The sequence below is a fragment of the Mus caroli genome, unplaced genomic scaffold (assembly GCF_978045245.1).
Source record: "Mus caroli unplaced genomic scaffold, Mus_caroli_1 scaffold_6, whole genome shotgun sequence".
NCBI lineage: Eukaryota > Metazoa > Chordata > Mammalia > Rodentia > Muridae > Mus > Mus caroli.
Window position 1 is genome coordinate 41,478,838 of NW_028227261.1, and position 19,469 is coordinate 41,498,306.

The 19,469-nt window shown below is 43.6% G+C and overlaps 1 protein-coding gene and 1 pseudogene across 1 annotated transcript; one reads left to right on the plus strand and one right to left on the minus strand.

The window, feature by feature from the left end:
* Positions 1 to 272: 272 nt before the first annotated feature.
* On the minus strand, positions 273 to 11,899 carry LOC110293093 (cytochrome P450 4A11-like). Its single transcript, XM_021160865.1, has 12 exons — positions 11,705 to 11,899; positions 7,618 to 7,759; positions 7,014 to 7,055; positions 6,078 to 6,205; positions 4,864 to 4,988; positions 4,392 to 4,546; positions 3,854 to 3,960; positions 3,579 to 3,769; positions 3,348 to 3,481; positions 2,144 to 2,208; positions 1,927 to 2,003; positions 273 to 441 (listed from the first exon to the last, which is right to left on the minus strand). The coding sequence occupies exons 1-12, from the start codon at positions 11,897 to 11,899 to the stop codon at positions 273 to 275; spliced, it is 1,530 nt and encodes a 509-aa protein (XP_021016524.1).
* LOC110293390 (AP-1 complex subunit beta-1 pseudogene) lies at positions 11,898 to 15,216 on the plus strand (annotated as a pseudogene).
* Positions 15,217 to 19,469: the final 4,253 nt, after the last annotated feature.

The following is a 19,469-nucleotide window of genomic DNA, read 5'->3' on the forward strand; positions in this document are numbered from 1 at the left end:
CAAAGTAGGAAGTTGACACAAATAGGAAGGGGAAAGTCAGGTAGAGAGGCAGGCAGGCCATCGTTAGGACACACAGACAGACAAACAAGAGGGATGAGGCAGAGAAAAGGACAGAGAAACAGGAGGCCTGTTAACTCCCAAGCAGACAGGAGGGAAGAGAGGCAGGTGGGCTAATAGAAGCAAGAAGCAGAAAGCCAAGCAGGGCATAGGAGCAGTGACAGATAGAATGGCAGGCAGCAGGCACTTGGACCCTTGTATTGTCCCCAGTAGCACTATTTAAGCTTCCTGAGATGCAGGTGGATCCCATTCTTAGACTTTAATACGAGTTGTTGAGTAGGGATGGGTACCCTGGTGGGATCTGGCAGCAACTCAAATCGAAGCAGGGTTAGGGCCACAGCGACCTTCAGTGCGTTCATGGCAAGTTGCTTCCCAATGCAGTTCCTGGGTTAAAAAAAAAGCCAATAAAAACAACAACAACAACACCCCAGAAAAACAAAACAACAGCAACAACAAACTGGAATCCTGTTCTGTGCAGAGCTGGGAAGGAATCCTTCTCTCACCAAGACTGCCTTTCCCTCATTCACACATCCATCTCTGCTCCTGTGCTGTGACAAGGGCTCCCCCTCTCCCAGGACTAAGTCTAAACCAGTACTGATTTCAGAGGAGTGACATCTGTTAGGAGAGGACAAGTGTCCAGGGGACAGTCTCACATTTACCATCATACACTCAATGTTTGGGTGTTCACTTCTTCCACTGAGAGTTTTAGGTTCCCCCAGTAACACCAGTGGTCAGAGCAACCAAGGAAGAGGCAGAGCACACTTCCAAGGGGTAATGTGGTATGAAGGCAAAGGATTGACAACCATCGGAGGGGAACCAGATAAGACACCAGTCTGGAGAGCTTCAAGCTGCCTCCCCATCTGTCTCCACCCAGTGCTCAGACTCAAGTCTTACTCTAGCACAACAGCACCTGTCATTTAATGTCCCTTCTTGCAAACTTGAACATTTTCTCCCAAACTTCTCTGGAATCCTTAAGTCTCCCCTTCTTCATGACCCTTCATGCCTTCCTTCAGGTAGAACAGTGTCAAAGAAGTCAGGAGTGTGGCACTGTGCTCTCTGGGTACCTCTTCCTAGCTCTTTTTTTTTAATGAGATATTTCTTTATTTACATTTCAAATGTTATCCTGAAAGTTCCCTATACCGCTCCGCCCCTCCCACCCTGCTCCCCTACCCACCCCTCCCACTTCATGGCCCTGGCACCTACCTCTTATCAGCTCTACTTTCTATATTAGATTGTGTTATTGAGTTTGCTGAAACATCCTCTCTCAACTTCTGTCTGCATCCAATGGCCTTCATGATCAGCCAGATCTGTCTGTCTGTCTCTGTCTGTCTGTCTGTCTGTCTGTCTGTCTGTCTCTATCTCTGTCTCTGTTTCTCTCTCTGACTCTCTCTCTCTAATTCAGACATCCAATAGTCCGTAAGTCCTTTATTCAAGGGCACAGGAGTGAGGCAGTGTAGGGCAGTGTTAAGAGTTAGTATGTTTCCAAAAACTGTTCAATGAGCTACAGAGGTGTGAAAGACTGAGGGAATGATATGTGTGATTCAAGTGTCAGTGTCTCATTCTATGTAACATAAATGTGGTCTCACTGAGTCAGGGGAAAACCCATTTCTCTGGGTCACACTTTCAAGATACTCTTAGGACCTCAATGCCCCTAATCAGCAGGAAATTGTCTAATGATAAGGCTGTCCATTTCTGACCCCTGACTTCATTCAGGCATCTCTTTCCTTTACTCCCTATCTGTCTTTCTCTTTTTATCTAGTATTCAGGGGTTGAAAGGATAGAAAAGGGAAGGAGAAGAGTGTGTGCACATGTGTACTCAGAGGATATAAATTCTAACCTCTATTCCATTACCTACACAGAATGCTTTACCTTGATCCTCCTGAGAAGGGCAGGAAAGCATGACTGTGTTGGACAGAATTCATTGCAAACCGGGAAGGATCAAACACCTGCAGAGAGAGTTCCAAGGACAAAACAGGCAGTGGCTACACCTTTGTTCTTAGCCTGTGAGGGACAAAATTCTCAGGAGAGACCAGGAAGAGGCACTGGAATTGGACTATGTTTCCCTCTGTTCTCCAGTGATGCCTACCTCTGGATTTGGCCACACTTTTGGGTTGTGGTGAAGAGCATAAAAGTGGAGCAGTACTGTGATACCTGTGGGGCAGGTGGGAGAGAGAAAATACATGGAATGAATGGCTGGTCTGATGGACAGCAGGGTCCTTGTATATGAGAAAGACCTGGTTCCATGAATCCTAAGGTTGGTCAGCATGATCTTGTTGGGAAGGTGAAAGCAGTTGATGATGAATGTGGAATAAATGTAGGAAAGTATTGGAGACCAATTGAGTAGTCATTCCTAAGTAATCACTCGGGTTTGTCAAATGCCTTCCACGCACTGGAGAATATAAAACAACTGACTGTGCTGTCTATCAACAATCAGAGGATACCTCAGACCAGAGAAAATACAATTAACAACACAGAACTTTCTGGTACCTTCCCTTGATGTAACCAATCTAAAGAACCACACCACACTCATATCTATCTCATCTCTCCATCCTTTGCTTTCTGGAAGTGAGACTTTCATAGCTCTAGTCAGGAATTCACTTCCATTGGTTTTGAGTGTTAAAGACCTTGAGGTTTGAGTCATCACTGTATAAATGAATATGTTTTCTGAGGGATAAATCACCATAGAATTATTCCACATATTCAATCTAGTGTGAAGAATGCTTTTAGGAGTATACAGCTAAGAAAGAAGAGGTCTCTTTGTGCTATCAGGGATCATTGTAGGATGTTGAATTTTAAAAATGTCAGTGGTTAAGTGTGCTGTTTACTCTTCCAGTAAACAGCTTGGGTTCAGTTTTCAGCATCCATGTGGCACCTGACAGCAGTTTATATTTTCAGTGTCAGAACATCCAAAAATCACTACTGGTCCCCATTGGCACTCCAAACATGTCGTATTCAGACATAACATGTAGGAAAAACACCTATCCACATTAAGAAAAATAAATAAAGAAATGTGATTATATCTCAGAGGGAAAAAAATCATGGAATCTGAATAAAGGAATCTTGTTGTCATGAAAGTGTGGATTCTAAACCATGAAAGTGTGGTTATTGAACATTAATAATATGATTCTAATTAAATACAAAAATTCATGTCATTTTTTCCATGACATCTGCACAGGTTTACTTACAAGGAGAAGAAGACTTAATGAATTCAGAACTAGAGAAGCACACAAAAAGTTCTGACTTTTCTTTCTCCCCAGAAAACTCAAGTCATTGAAGGTAAGTGCTCATACCTTTAGGTAAGGAGCGTCCATCAGGGAAGGTGACAGGTGTGTTGAGCTTTCTGCCAACAGATGGTATTGGTGGGTAGAGCCTCATGGCCTCCTTGATGCACATGGTGGTATAGGGCATCTGGTGCAGATGGCCCCTGAAAGGAAGCCCATCCAGAAGAATAAGATGAGCCTGAGAAAACCAGAGACTCCCTATTACAAGACAGTGGGTTTTTTTCTTGAGTTCCCATTCACCATGTGATGGGGGATCCATCCCCAAGAAGGCTCTGGACCTCTTCTCTGCATCTCTGTTGGTGGTCGGCATGTGTGGCCAAAGCATAGAAGACCAAGGAGATCCCACTGGCTGGTGTGTCATGACCCCCAAACATGAGTGAGTCGACCTCAGCACGCAATGCTTTGTCAGACAAGCTGCTCCCATCGTCCATCTGGAGAGTCCATGGTGAGAAAGCAGTCTTTGTCACTTAGTTTAATCCTGGGCCGAGTCTCAGAACTCAACTCTTGCTACTCACTCTGGAGAATAGAAGGATGTCCAGGAAATCCAAACATCTCTTTCCTCTGAGATCCTCCATTGATTTCTTGTCCTGTAGCTGAGCCTTCCTCAGCTTGACAACTCGGTCTGTCCCATGAAAATGGGTAAGAGACAGGGATGAGAACTACAACAACCCTCAGCAGGTCTGCGACTTCCCCAGTCCCAGTCTGAGTGCTATATAGAGGTCAGGAAGCATATAGAGGCAGAAGTGTCGCAAGTCTAACACCATCTGAAGGATGTTTAGTAGTCCTCTCTGGACCATGGCTCATGCAGTGTCTGCTTGAGTTGCTTTAAAGGGCAGTAAACAGCATCGCTAAAATTGTGGCAGAGGTGATCACTCCCAGGCTTTCAGATACTCTCCCATCTCTATTACCAAGTCTGGTGCAAGGGAAATACCCAGGATAAATGCATATAAATCTTTTCTGAATGCTTCAGGCATTGAGCCTACCTGAGAAGTCACGGGCAGTTCATTTAAGCTGAACCTGTTAAAGGAGCTGAGACAAAAGAAAAAATGAAACCTGTGTGTTCATGGGCAATCTGACAGGCAGAGTTGGTCCTTCGGCTATGGGAAGTCAGGTTGTAGATAATGTCATTGTGGAGGAAGACATTCTTCATACGGGAAGTCACTAGGTTGTTCAGATCACTAACCGCCTGGAGGTAGGCCTGAGAACTCCTGAGGGAGAGGATACAAAACAGGCTGGTAATAGGAACATCTGGTATGGAAACAGAATTGAGTTTTGGTGAGGATTCCTAATAAGAAGGTTGAATAAGTAACAGCAAGGCACACATCCATTCATTGTTGTAGCCTGTGAATGGCATATATGACTAGGACAGTGTTGGATCTGCTTTGTAGTTAGAACTTGCCTGATGCTGGGGACAGAATCTTGCTTTTTTGTGGAGATAAACATCCTATAAGCCCCACATGTCTCTCTGGTGAGGCCCATCAATTGGTAAGAATAAGGTCCCTGCACATGCAGTGTAGTCACTGACCTGTCCAATTGGACACTGCCCTGGTAACTGAAGGCACACTTCATGATGGTGTCCAACATCATCAAGGAGATAGGGTGAAAGATCTCTAGAGTGGTGTCTTGACAAGCAATCTGCTCCCATTTGTCCTGTGATGGGAGTGTGACATGGTTTTCTTATCTCCCAGAAGTGCTGAGCAAATTACACTAGATTCTTCTCTCCACAACAAGTACTCAGCTCTACATACCTGCAAGTACCCCTCCTATCATAAGAATGTGAAGATATATTTGGACTGCTATGCCTGTTTCTCTCAGAAAACCATTACTGTATTGAATAGTTCTCTCAATATCATGTGATAGTATTTAAATTTTGGAATTAGTTATGACCTTTATGCTTTTACAAAGTCTCAGTCCCCTCAATGCTCATAAGGATGAATTAGATTTGAAACATTGACCATTTCTCAAACATAAACATAAAACATGTTTGGAAAATGAAAGGCAATGGGACAGCAGATGCATTCTCAATGGGGCCATCCTGATGGCACTTCCACTTCAATTGTCATTCAGATAAGAACAAAGCACTGGGGCCTGTAGTGGAGGGGGTTAGAAATCTTGTTTCCTATGGAAAGGGAAAGTGCAGTAGATTTCCCTGTTAGAATGAAGTTCTGGCTTATATTTCATAGTCTAGTCACTGTTCAGTACAGCACTAGTAGATCCCAAGGTTGAGAAGGATTAAGTGTCATCCTGAGATAGCTATCATGTCACTGAAGCTACCACTGGCTAACCAGCAAGGAAGGACCATCATGATGTCTAGGGGAAATTACTATTCTAGTCCATATGCTGCAGCTTGGAAGTAGGGAGTGGGTTTATATCCCACATGATGTTCTCTCCTTGGATATGAGCAAACTATGTACATACCCTGACACCTGAAACACTTCTGTCTCATCTGCTTTTGAAGAAATTATTTTCTCAGTAATGGCTTCAGAATGATATTCCCTGTATTTATGTCTTATGACTGTTTACTTAGAGAATAAAATCTGAGTGTAAAGGTGTGTGTGTGTGTGTTTGAGGGAGAGAGAGAGAGAGAATCAGAGACAGAGACAGGGAGACAGACAGACAGAGAAACAGAGAAACAGAGAGACAGAGAGACAGAGACAGAGACAGAGGAGAAAGAGAAGGGGAAAGGGAAGGGGGAAGCAGGGAGGGACAGAGGGTCAGAGGGACAGGGAGAAGACTCACCAGCATCACTTGTACAGAGTCTGCCATGATCCCCACGTAGGGCTTGAGGATGTCATAGTGGAATGCTGGTGTCAACATCCGACGATGCTGGAACCACTTATGTCCATTCAAAAAGAACAAACCATGTCCTGGGCAAGAATTGGTTATATGTGTGATTCCAGAGGTTAATGGGACCAGAGGAAAGAGTTGGGGTAATCGGCAGGCAGATAGTGTAAGTTTTGAAGTAAGATAATGGAGTAAAAAGAAAATCCTAAATAGGTATAGCAAATAGTAATAGTTTTCAGGATTGGGCCATTAAATTTGATATGATTAGCACAGATATGACTAAATCTGAAAAGGTGTCACAAGCAGACTCTAATTTATAGTGTTTTAATGTGCATATGAACATGGGGGCAAGTGTCCATAGACTTTGAAACTAGAAGAGAGACCACAGGAGAGGAAGAAGAGGAACTGAGGAAAGGAGGAGAAGCAATGTGGTACATAGGACATGAGAGTGGAAGGAGGCCACAGGAAGACTGGGAGGTTAAAAGGAGGGCCTGGGATTGGAGAGAAGCAGGAGAAGGTGGAAAATCCAAAATATAACTTTTAAAGAAGAAACTCCTCAACAAAACCTAATTCTGCTTATGCTCATTTGAAATAATAAAAAAACAGTCTTGTAACAGTGGAGTTGAAGGCTGCATAAGAAGGCAGCCAAATAAAAGTGGGTCCAAGAGTTTTTAGAGAAAAACCAAGATGAGTTGCAGAGAAGTAGCAGAGCATAAAGCAGTTCCAATCAGCACTAGGAAGAGTCAGAAGAGCTGCGAGGTGGCTCAGTAGTTAAAAGCATGGCTCTTCTCCCAAGGACCCAGGTTAAATTCCCAGCACCACTACACTTAAAATTTCGAAGAGAGAAAAGAAGATGTAGTGTGGCCAGAGTCCTGGTTTACAGCTACATACCAAGCCAAGGGGTCAGGAATCTGTAGAGGCTAGCCTTTGGGTCTGAAAAAAAAAAGGGGGAAGGGGATTTTTGATTGGATACTGACCCTCACCAAATAAAGCAGTTGTGTTTGAGGCCATGATCCTTGGTGAATCTCTGAGTCCCTGTCCTCTCCTACTATACCTGTCTGTCTGTTTCTCTTGGTACTCTCAAGTGGAATCAGAAATGCAAGCTTCACATCTTAGCACACTGAGAGCCAGGACTGTTCAGAACTGCTAAGACACACCTATCTGGTTGTCAGTATCAAGAGAGGAAGAAACTCTGTGGATTCTACAGTGGCTCATAGTCTTCTGCCCTAGGATGACTGTTAAAGGGATGTGTCAAACCCAATTTATATTACAGGCAACATAATTTAGAATACGACAAATTTTCAAGCTAGTCAACTGTTAGAATCATCCAGTATTTAGTGGGTATTATTGGAGTTTAGCTGGGCTGTGGCTGGAGCAGTAGGAAATAATAAGATAGAAACTTCCCATGTTTTAGCTGCCAATCTTCTGTCATTTATCAGATTGTAAACGTACTTGAGAGAAGAGTTTTGTCTGCTGAGATGGGATTTACTCTCACCTGCTCTCCCCAGGATCACTTTCATGTAGTCAGGGTCATAGATCTTGATGAAGACATGACTTCCCCATATCCAGTGGAGAAATGCACCTGGGAATTTCTCTACATATCTTAGTATCCATCTCAGCTCCTCGTCCACTTTGAACTGCCACCAGGAGAAACAAAGCAAATGATATCATCTTGAACAACAGGCTGGAAGTAGAAATCATAAGTTGACAGATACAGAAACATGGTGCTGGATCTATCCACAGAGTGCTAAGTATCTGACTGTGAGGAACTACAGCATGGTCTACTCTCATCGTGACTGCCCAGGTCATGGTATAAAGGTAAGAATGTGACTCCATGTTGGGCCACATAAGAGCTCTCTCTGAATTGCCCTTACAGTCTTGCTTGATTAGTTCCCAGTGCTGGCTTCCACAAGACAAAAGTTAATATCAACTTACTCTTGTTAGATTCATGTCTTCATCATGTTCTGCTCAAAATATTACATTGAAATGCTAAACCTTAGAACCTCAAAATGTAACACTATCAGGTCATAGGGTCTTCAAAGAGGGAACCAAAGCAAAATGAGGCATTGATAATGGACCTAACCCACTATACTGTTGTCCTTAGGAAAAGAGGAATTTTGGACAGAACAATAAACACAGAGATAGATATGTAGTGTCATAATAAGATGATTACCATTTATAAGCCAAGGAGGCAGGCCTGCAATCAAAATCTCTTTAGAGCCCAGAGGAAAAACCATCCCCATCATCCTCATGACCATGAGTTTCTAGTCTCCACAGTGAGAGACAAGACCTTTCTTTGTCTTATCTGCCCAGCTCTTTTGTGTTACAACCCATTCCAACTGGTACAATCCTATAAGTCTCCATGCAAGACCACGTAAGAAGGACTGTCAATTTCCCTTGTTTTTCTGAAGATTGAGGATTCTGATGCTGAATGTTATGCCCCTGTGATTGTATTAGACCCAGACATGACATCCCACAGTGTCCTTGCCCTCTATTCCCGCACTCCTGGGCATCATTACTTCTGTGCTGGCAAATGTAGCTCTGAAATCTGACATCCTTGAGTTCTCAACAAAATGTTCAGCCTTGTCCATAGCAATCATCCTTTATTTCTATAAACATGAGCACATGAGTGTAGGAGTCAGAGAGTGGATGAGTGAATTTTCAGTAGGCATGAGGCAAGAGAGATAGACTCTTTGTCTAAAACCAGTAAGAAAAAGAATAAAAGAGGTTGAGCTGAGAGGAGTCCTGTAGACTCAAAGAAAGAAACGGTCAGGGTCCAGAAGGGATAGAGAGAGGTCTCAATTCCTCAGGCTGCTTAGTCCTTCCATCTGCACATCCCTTCATCTGTCCATTAAGTAGTGACTAAGGCCCTACTGTGCAGCAGGTCCTGTTGTATAAGCTAGTAACAGGCATAAATAGGTAGGAACACTCCTTCCCACAGGCAGCCCAGGTTCACATGGTGGACAGAACATTTCTTTTCTTGCTGTAAGGACACTTCAATATGGTTTTTAGGTCATGACTGTGTGACATACATAACAAAATTTGCCAGAGTCCTATTTTAACAGCTAGTCCCTGTGCCCCCCTAGGGCATTTGAGTATAGTGGGAGTTGCAGACAACTTTTCAGGGTTCACTTGTTGGCAGGAAGAGAAACTGAAAGACATATGAGCTGGACAGAGAACAAAAATGTTCCTTGTGCAGTCAGTGGATGAGCACATGAACAGCACAGATGAATTCACTGATAACTGCTGGCACTCACCTATGTCAGGTTCCTTCTGAGGAACAAGGGACCATCACAGAGCTAATACATTTGCATTTGTGCTCTAGCAGGGGAATGTGGCTTAGTCTCTCCTGACAAGCCTTGAGAACCATCCTTCTCGGGTTACACAGCTTTGTGTTCCCTGATCACATTCATCCTTGAAATCGCTCTGTATTTTAATCCAGCACAGGGACTGTCCAGTAGGTGCCTTGATTACTAGGTATAAGATTTAATTCTCTGTGTGTCTCTCAGCTTGACCCTGCTAACACCTGGGAAGAAGTTTTTGGCACAGTAACATTCCCCTTTTCTAATCTCAACACACAGAACAGTCTGTTGCCTGCAACTCCTGTTCTAGCTTACTGCCACTGTTTCTACCCAGTGTACAAATGAGTCATGGTTCTTCCCAACTTGATGCAATAACAGAGGTAATGAATATAAACACCTCAGAATGACAAAGGTTAGAATTTAGGGATGCATTTGCTATAAACTACCAGAAGTTGGGAGGTCATTCAGTATTACCAAAATACCATTTATACAAATAAAAACTATTCACCTAGTGAGTGTCTACATAAACCATCAGTATTACTGCAATGTCACTACAGAAGTCTTACTGATGCCTTCTGACAACTGCTAGCTCCAAGAGGAGTACATTTAGATGGTAACAATTGTGTCAAATAATAGGTTAGGTCTCAAATCAAGAATGAAACTGTCAGGGAGATGGAATGGGAATGAGGCAGTGATGGGGATATAAAATGAATGAATGAATGAATGAATGAATGAATGAATGAAGAAAAATAAAACAAAATGAAAGAAAGAAGAACTAATCTGTAAGCTATTAACACAACAAATTTGCACAATCAAACATTTCCAATTAGGCTTTGGCCATTTCTTTGTGACAAATACTTATAGCTCCCATATGAGGTGGGTTGCCCCCTGCTGACCATAATTTGGCCTTCTAGAAAACAGAGGTCTAGCTCTGGAATAACCACCTTATGATGTAGAAGGATAGGGGTTCTGATCTGATCCTCTAGCCCAGAGGCTGCTCCTGCCCTCGTTCCTGAGCTGTCTTATGGCTGTGTGAGACTGGGAAGAGGGACACCTGGAATGGATGGTGTGTTTCCATGCAGCTCGTAATCCAGAGTTCATGACAGGGAAACGGGGAGACAAACAGACCCTATTAAATGGGGGGAAACGCAAACATCCATGTCTTTAGTTGAAGGACAATGGGCTACTATCTCCCTCATTTTTTCCTGCCATTGTTATGGTTTCAGCCCTAAGTGACCAACCTTGGGGAAAGTTCATGTGATTGGTCCTTCCTCCTTAAACTGAGGAACCGTGAGAGAAGAATTCGTTCTCTCCTTGAGCTCTGGCTCCTTCTGTCTCCTTGTCTGTTCTCAGCACAGACAGACAGTGACCCCAATGGGGCAAGGATTCCACCACAATGTTGTGCTTTCACTGAGGCAGAATCTGGACTGGACATTGAGTGACTCATTATTCAACACTCTAAAAGATTAACCTGATACTTAGAGAACATTTGGAATACTGGTGGTGCTCCAACTGGAGAGCAACTCAAAAAGGAAAATCCTTGGATTTGCAAGTGCCAGGCTAGGAAGTCACAAGACAGGAGCAAGGAAGGATTGTGGAACAGAGCTGAGGCACAGGCTTCTAAAAAAGAAGTGAGCTCCACTCAGAGACTAAGCACCAACCAAGAGCCCCAGACACATACGTAGCAAATGTTCAGCTCAGTCTCCATATGAGTCACCCAACAACTAGAACAGGGGCAGACTCTAAAGCTGTGATCTGACTGTGGAATACATTTCCCAACAGGGATGCCTTGTCTGGTCTGGCCTCAGTGGGACAGGAGAAGCCCAATCCTGCAGAGACTTGATGAGCTAAAGTGGGAGATCTCCGGAGGAGCCCCACCCTCTCAGAGGGGAAGGGGAGATATAGAGAAGGGACTCTCTTAGGGGGACTAAGAAGGGGATGCTTCTTTTGGGTTGTAAGCAAACATATAAATAAGTAAATAACTGAGCTCCATACTATTTGAGATTTGCAGAAGCTGATAGCAAAGCTGGGTTTGTACAGAGGCCACATGCTTGTTAAACAATAGACTATGTCTTTTATATGTATTGCTGTTAGAGTCCTCTACTAGCACACCTGAGCTTGGAATCTGTGCTCCCAAAACACACAAAAGGAATTGATGCTGTGCACTGTGAAGGATATTTTCATCTTCAGTTTCTACATCCTCAGTTTCCATGACTATATTCTTAAAGCTAGAATGTGTAAGCCCCAGCTCACCCCCTTCCCATTTCCACTCCTTCCTACCTGAAAGCAATGCCCAAAGAGCCAGTGGGAGGGTGGCAATGGGAACTGGTGGAGGGCTCTGAGCAGCCATTGTCTGCGCAGGTAGTGTTGTGCAGCCTTGAAGAGCAGCAGAAGGAGGCCAATCAAGGAGACCACTTGGAGGAATCCAGAGACACATTCCAGAAATCTGGTGGGGCTCAGTGCAGAGATACTCATGGTGTAGTGGCTTCTGGACCATAGACTGTCCTTCCCAGACACTGAATCTTCCTATTATCCTATAGATATATCTGAAAGATGCTCCACCTACCTCTGGGAGGGGGAAGACCGAGAACAGATCCTGAATTCCAGTCTAGAGTTTATGAGCTGTCATATAATGAGACAATGGTAATGGCCCTAATCTGTCATATCCTTTATCTATCTTTTCAGAGACATTTAATAAGCACCTTCTATATGCTTGAAAAGGTCACAGGGACAAAAAATTAGTCACAGATATTGGACTTATGTAATAAATAGTCTAGTTTTCATAAGTTCATTATATATAGATGGTTCTAGTCTTAAAATGTTCTCATTGGTAAAATCTCCTTGCCTGAAGGATTTTTTTTTGTCAGTAAAAGAGTTATTAAGAGTTCAGGATGAACCATTATACCACCACCCCAGCTCTGTTCTCAGACAGATGCTGCCACCCTGCCCTTACCTCTGGTTCATGCTAAAGATCCAGAAACACGACTGATTCCAAGTATTTCACAACCAATAAGAAGGGAGAAATTTTTGAAGTAAAAACTGAACTAAACAATGAAAAGAAAGAAAAGAGGAAGGACATCGTGAAGAAAGTAATTGCTGCTATGACTGTGGGGAAGGATGTAAGCTCTTTCTTCCCAGATGTGGTGAACTGTATGCAGACTGACAACCTGGAACTAAAGAAGATCATGTACCTCTATCTGATGAATTATGCTAAGAGTCAGCCAGACATGGCCATCATGGCTGTCAACAGCTTTGTGGAGGATTGTGAAGATCTCAATCCTTTGATTCGAGCCTTGACAGTTGAACCATGGGATGCATCCCCATGGACAAGATTACAGAGTATCTCTGCGAACCCCTCCATCAAGTGCTTGAAGGATGAAGACCCCTATGTTCAAAAAATGGCAGCAGTGTGTGTGGCAAAACTCCATATATCAATGCCCAGATGGTAGAAGATCAGGGATTTCTGGATTCTCTGTGGGATCTCATAACAGATTCAGATCCAATGGTGGTGGCTAATGCTGTTATCAGCATTGTCTGAGATCAGTGAGTCTCACACAAACAGCAACTTTCTTGATCTGAACCCTCAGAATATCAATAAGCTGCTCACAGTCCTGAATGAATGCACTGAATGGGGCCAGATTTTCATCCTGGACTGCCTGTCTAATTACAACCATAAAGATGACCAGGAAGCTGAGAACATCTGTGAGCATGTAATACCTCTGCTATCCTATGCCAGCTCTGCAGTGGTGCTTTCAGCAGTAAACGTCCTAATGAAGTTTCTAGAATTCTTGCTCAAGGACTCTGACTACTACAGTATGATGCTAAAGAAGTTAGCACCTCCACTTGTCACATTGCTGTCTGAGGAGCCAGAAATGCATTAGGTCACCCTGAGGAACATCAACCTAATTGTCTAGAAAAGGCCTGAAATCTTGAAGCAGGAAATCAAGGTCTTCTTTGTGAAGTACAATGATCTTATCTATGTTAAACTAGAGAAGTTAGACATCATGATTTATCTTGCATCCCAAGCCAACATTGCTCAGGTTCTGGTGGAGCTGAAGGAATATGCCACTGAAGTTGATGTGGACTTTGTTCACAAAGCTGTCAGGGCCGTTGGACAGTGTACCATCAAAGTGGAGCAATCTGCAGAATGCTGTGGAAGAATATTGCTTGACTTAATCCAGACCAAAGTAAACTATGTGGCCCAAGAAGCAATAGTCATCATCAGGGACATCTTCCAAAAATAACTCAACAAGTATGAAAGTATTATAGCCACACTCTGTGAAAACTTGGACTCCCTATATGAACCAGGTGCCCGAGCAGCTATGATTTGGATTGTAGGAGAATATGCTGAAAGAATCAATGATGCAGATGAATTACTAGAGAGCTTCCTGCAGGGTCTTCATGATGATAGCACCCAGGTGCAGCTCATGCTGTTTACTGCCATAGTGAAGCTGTTTCTCAAGAAAACATCAGGAACACAGCTCGTCTTCTTGCTGGCCACACAGGATTCCAATAATCCTGACCTTCGAGAATGGAGTTATATATATTGGCCCCTTCTTTCAACTGACCCTGTGACAGCCAAAGAAGTGGTGTTGTCTGAAAAGCCATTGATCTCTGAGGACATAGACCTCATTGAGCCTACCCTCTTGGATGAGCTCATCTGCCACATTGGTTCTTTGGAATCTCTGTACCATAATCCTCCAAATGCTTTTGAGGAAGGGAGTCATGGGATTCATCCCAAACAGTTGCCAATTCATCATGGGAGCACTGAGGCAGGTGATAGCTGTTGGCACCACCACAGCAACCAACCAGGAACAGTCTCAGGTCATCCCCTCTCAAGGTGACTTTCTGGGGGATATTTTAAATCCTGACCTGGGTTTCCCAGTGAATGTCCCTCAAGTGTCCTCCATGTTGATGGGAGCAGTGGATCTTTCAGGAGTAGGACTGGGATAGCCTGCTTGGCAGTGACCTTGGTGGGGGCATTGGAGGAAGTTGTACAATAGGACAGTCCTTCATCCTGTCATCAATGCCTGCAAACTTCACTCCTTCACCTACTCCTACTGTGTTTAGCAGTGGTCTGAATGACCTGTTTGAGCTTTCCACTGGGATAGGCATAGCACCTGGTTGATATGTGGCTCCTAAGGCAGGCTGGTTACCTTTGGTAAAAGCTGAAGATTTCGGGGACGTTTACACATCTATATGGACATGAACTTCATCAACAAAGCTCTGCAGGATATGACTGACTTTGCCATCCAGTTTAATAAGAATAGCTTTGGTGTCATCCCGAGCACTCCCTTGGCCATACATACTCCACTGATGCCAAACCAGACCACTGATGTCTCTCTGGCTCTCAACACCTTAGGCCCAGTCATGAAGATGGAACCCCTGAATAACTTGCATGTGGCTGTTAAAAACAATATTGATGTCTTCTACTTCAGCTGCCCCATCCCCCTCAATGTGCTTTTTGTGGAAGATGGAATGCCAGGTCTTCCTTGCAACATGGAAGGATATTCCCAATGAAAATGAAGTCTATCTTCAGGTTAAGGAATGTCATTTAAATGCTGACAGTTTGCAACAAGTTGCCAAACAACAATGCTTACACTATTGCCAAGAGGAATGTGAAAAGGCAGGCCATGCTGTACCAGTCCCTGAAGCTCACTAATGGCATTTGGATTTTGGCAGAGCAGCGGCTCCACCCAGGAAACCCCAATTATACTCTGTTGCTGAAGTGTAGAGCCCCTGAAGTCTCTCAGTACATCTATCAGGTCTACAACAGCATTTTGAAATACTAATAAATGGGTCCAGTCAGCCTATAATTGGTCTAAGCCAAGGACTCTTAACTGGAAGAAGTTGTACTGTTGTGTAGAGCATGAACCCAAACCCTGCAGTACCTACCCTGGTAGTGGCCAGTCATCTTGTGCTGACATTAGCATTCACCCTGTTGCATAGGTTAGCTTCCCGCGACATCTCTTTCCACCATTCCCCACCTCTGCCACCTGCTGCTGTTCTCTATCCTTGGTTGTGAGCTTCTCCAGGCTGTGCCAATGGCTAGCCTTTTCTATACACTCTTTTGAGTGTAGTTTGATATTTTGTAATCAAAAGCCATTTCTCAAGCAGAAAAAGGCAACAAATTAATTAAAGCAAGGAAAAGTGTCACTGGAAAAAAAAAGTTCAAGATGACATAAGAAACATTTGTTGGAAGCCAAAGGTCCCAAGTGAGGATGCCTCAATCCCACTTGGGAGAAAGAAGAAATCAATCATGGGGGTGGGTACTGGGGGTCAGGAGGGAGGGACCTCGGTAGGAAAGGGTACAAAAGGGGGAAGAGGGGAACATGATCTTGTATTGGTACGAAAAAAAGACTGGTGCCCCGAGGGCCAACAGAAAGAATGGAAATGGGCACCTCAGGAAGTAAGAGGTAGGGGGACCCTCTAGAATGTTCCGCAGACCTGAGAGGTGAGAAACTCTCATGACTCAAAGGATAGGACCTTAGATGAAATACCCTACAGTGGGGAGAGGGAACTTGTAGAGTCCACCTCCAATAGAAAGACAGGGCATCAAGTGGAGGGATGGGGTTGCATTTCCACCTTCAAAAACTCTGACACAGTTTCTCCTGTCTGAACAAACTGCAGGGATGGAAATGGAGAGAAACCTAAGGAAATGAAGGTCCAGAGACATTCCCAAAGTGGAATCCAGCTCAAGGGGAGACCCCAATACCTGACACTATTAATGATACTATGTTGTGCTCACAAAGAGGAGCCTAGCATGACTGCTCTCCAAAAGGCCCAACAAAGAGCTAAAAAAGTCAGATGTAGATATTTATACCCAACCAATGGACAGAAGCTGGTAACCCCTGTGTTTGTATTAGAGAAAAGCAGAAGAAGCTGAGTAGGAGGGCGACTCTATAGGAAGACCAGCAGTCTCAACTAATCTGGATACCCTAGATTGCTCTGACACTGAGCCACCAACCAGGCAACATATACCAGCTGATATGATGCCCCCAACACATAAACAACAGAGGACTGCCGGATCTTGACTCAGTGAGAGAAGATGCACCTAATCCTCAAGAGACTTGAGGCTCCAAGGACTGGGGAGTTCTGGTGGAGTGAGGTTGTGGGGGTATGGGGGTAGGGACATCCTCTTGGAGAAGGTAGGGGAAGAGGTGTGGGATATGGAACTATCTGAGGGTGAACTGGGACAGGAATAAAAACTGTAAAAAAAGATTCAAGAATACATAAATAAATAAAAGAAACTTTTGTTGTGCTGCAGAGCTTCCTGGTGTATCTGTCTTTAACATGTCATCCCAAAGATCTAACATTGAAATAATTGTCACAATATTAAACACTGCAAAGTTTCAAAGTCCCACAGTCTTTAAAAGTTTAAAAACACCGCTTTATAGTTCATTCTCTTTAAAACACCAAAAGCATCTTTCAAAACTTAAGTCTCTCTAAATAATCAAATCTCTCAACTATCCAAAACCTATTAACTGTGGACTCCGGGGACCGGGAGCTGTCCGGAGCAAGATCAAGATTGAGACTTGCCCAAACCCCAAAAGTCTCATCCTGAGACTCGCAGGAGTTAGGGTTGCTCTCTCCCTGCTCTCACCCTGTATGCTCTGGAGCACTGCCCCTGCCTCCCACACTTCTGAGGACAATCAAGTAATCTAAGACCAGTTTCCAGATTCACCCCACCCCGTTAAAAACCAGTTTCTTGAAATTCCTTCTTATGTAAATGAAGCATTCTGAGGTTACCACCCTAGCCAATAAATTACTTCTAACTTGGAACTCCCTACCTAGCACCCTAATCTATACAGCCATTGTTCACCCAGAATAAAGTTGAGCTGTTTCACTGAAACTGACCCTGGGAGTCAGTCTGTCTGTCAGTACTCACCTTGTCTGAACTGCTCTTCCCACCCCAACTCCCATCCCACTTCTGCTTAATTTGTCCTCTTTGGCCAGTGGCCAAGAGCCCAGAAGAAGAAGGGAGGGCCACAGGCTCCTGTAAAATCTAAGTAAGTTACTTTTCTTTTTCTCCAAGAGGGAATAACCAGGGCACAGTCACCATAAAATCAAAGCAAAACCAAACTGCAACAGGTAAATAACTCACTGACCAATGTTCCAATGTGTGGGATTCATTTATGATCCTCTGGGCTCCAAAGGGCTTGGAAAGTTGCGCTTTCTATGGCTATGCCATTTACAGCACCCAGCTTGTCTTTTAGACTCAAGTCAACAGAAGCTGTTCTTCTGTTGTCCTTCAGGATTGTCCCATAGTGCTGGTATCTTTAATGTGCTGTAGTCTCTGCTGAAGCTCTGCTGAATCCTTACCAATAGCCTCTCCTGGGACTTCTTCAGTGATTTTGACCCTAACACATGAAACCAAGTCTAATTTCTCTCCATGATCCCTTTTATCCTGGGGTTTCAAGTGCAATTTAGAAGTACCTTAATAATGTTCTCTCCCAACCTCTCTCTCCTGGTGCCAAGCCAGGAGATCCTCTTCATGATTCCTTCATGCCTTCAAATTTACTACTACTTAGGAGACTATACCAAGTTCAGGTGGCAGCACAAGGTACAGACTTGGACACCTCTGGACTACAGCTTCTGTGTGCTAACTCTAAAGAAACACTTAACAGAGTAAGGTTTTTTAAGGTTATAGTATAAATTACATTTCTACCTTCCCTTTCCTCCTTTAAAACCTTTCTATAAACCTGTCCCCATTCTCTTTTACATTTATGACTTCTTTTTTCATTAATCAGTATTATATAAACATAGAGAGAGAGAGAGAGAGAGAGAGAGAGAGAGAGAGAGAGACCCCTAAATATAATCTACTTAGCCTGAATAATGTTATCTGTACATATGTTTTCAGTGCTGAAACATTGGAAGTGAATATCCAATTGGTGTATTCTTTTCTGGGAAAGGCCACCTTTCCTGCTCCAACTTTCCTTCATTACTGATAGTTCTTTATGTAGGAATGAGACCATCTACTTTAGCATGTTCTTTGGTGTCATCCATGTTCAGTTCATCTTTATGTGGTCATGTTGTTGAACCTTATGTATATAGTTTCTGATGTTACTGGGACACAATCTCACACAAACTTCCTACTCTTTAATTTACAATCTTCCTGCCTCCTTGTGGTGGTTTGAATATGCTTGACCAAGGGAGTGGTACAATTAGGAGGTATGGCCTTGTCAGAGGAGATGTGGCCTTGTTGGAGAAAGTGTACCACTGTAGGTGTGGGCTTTGAGACCCTCCTCCTAGCTGCCTGAGGATATTCAGCTCCTGGCTTCCTTTTGATGAAGATGTAGAACTCACAGCTCCTTCAGCAGCATTCCAGCCTGGATGCTGGTGTCCTTCCTGCCATGATGATAATGGACTGAAACTTTGAACCTATAAGCCAGCCCCAATTAAATGTTGTCCTTATAAGAGTTGCCTTGGTCATGGTGTCTGTTCACAGGCTTAAAACCCAAACTAAGACACTCTCCCAGCTTACCAGTGTTGATTATCCCTGCAAAGCAAAGGTTTCACTTTAGTGGTTCTTCATTTAAAATACTTCACAAACAGCCCTTATAGAGTCTTTAAGAGACTCAACTTTCCTCTGAAAAGTCACAAGTCAGGCCTCCATGGTCTGTGCTGCTTTGAACATTATTTTTCAAGTTCCAAAACAGGTCACTGAGCTCTGAGAGCTCAATGGCTTTTCTTATGCAAATTCAAACACCACCACAATCCTCCCTCAAAGAACATGGCCAGGTCTGTAACATCAATATCCCACTTTCTGGAGCTAATTTTGGTTTTAGGGTTTTTATTGGTATAAAACAACATGACCAAAGGCAACTTGGTAAGGACAGGGTTTATTCCATCTTGCAGCTTTTAGGGCATTATCTAGAAAATTTAGGGCAGGAATTCAAGCAAGGAGGGAACCTGGAGGTGAGAATGATGCAGAGGTCATCAGGAATGATATTTACTCACATGCTCCTCCTTGGCCTGCTCAACCTGTATTCTTATAGCACCAGGACCACAGACCTAGGGGCAGTTCCACCCACAATGCTTTGGA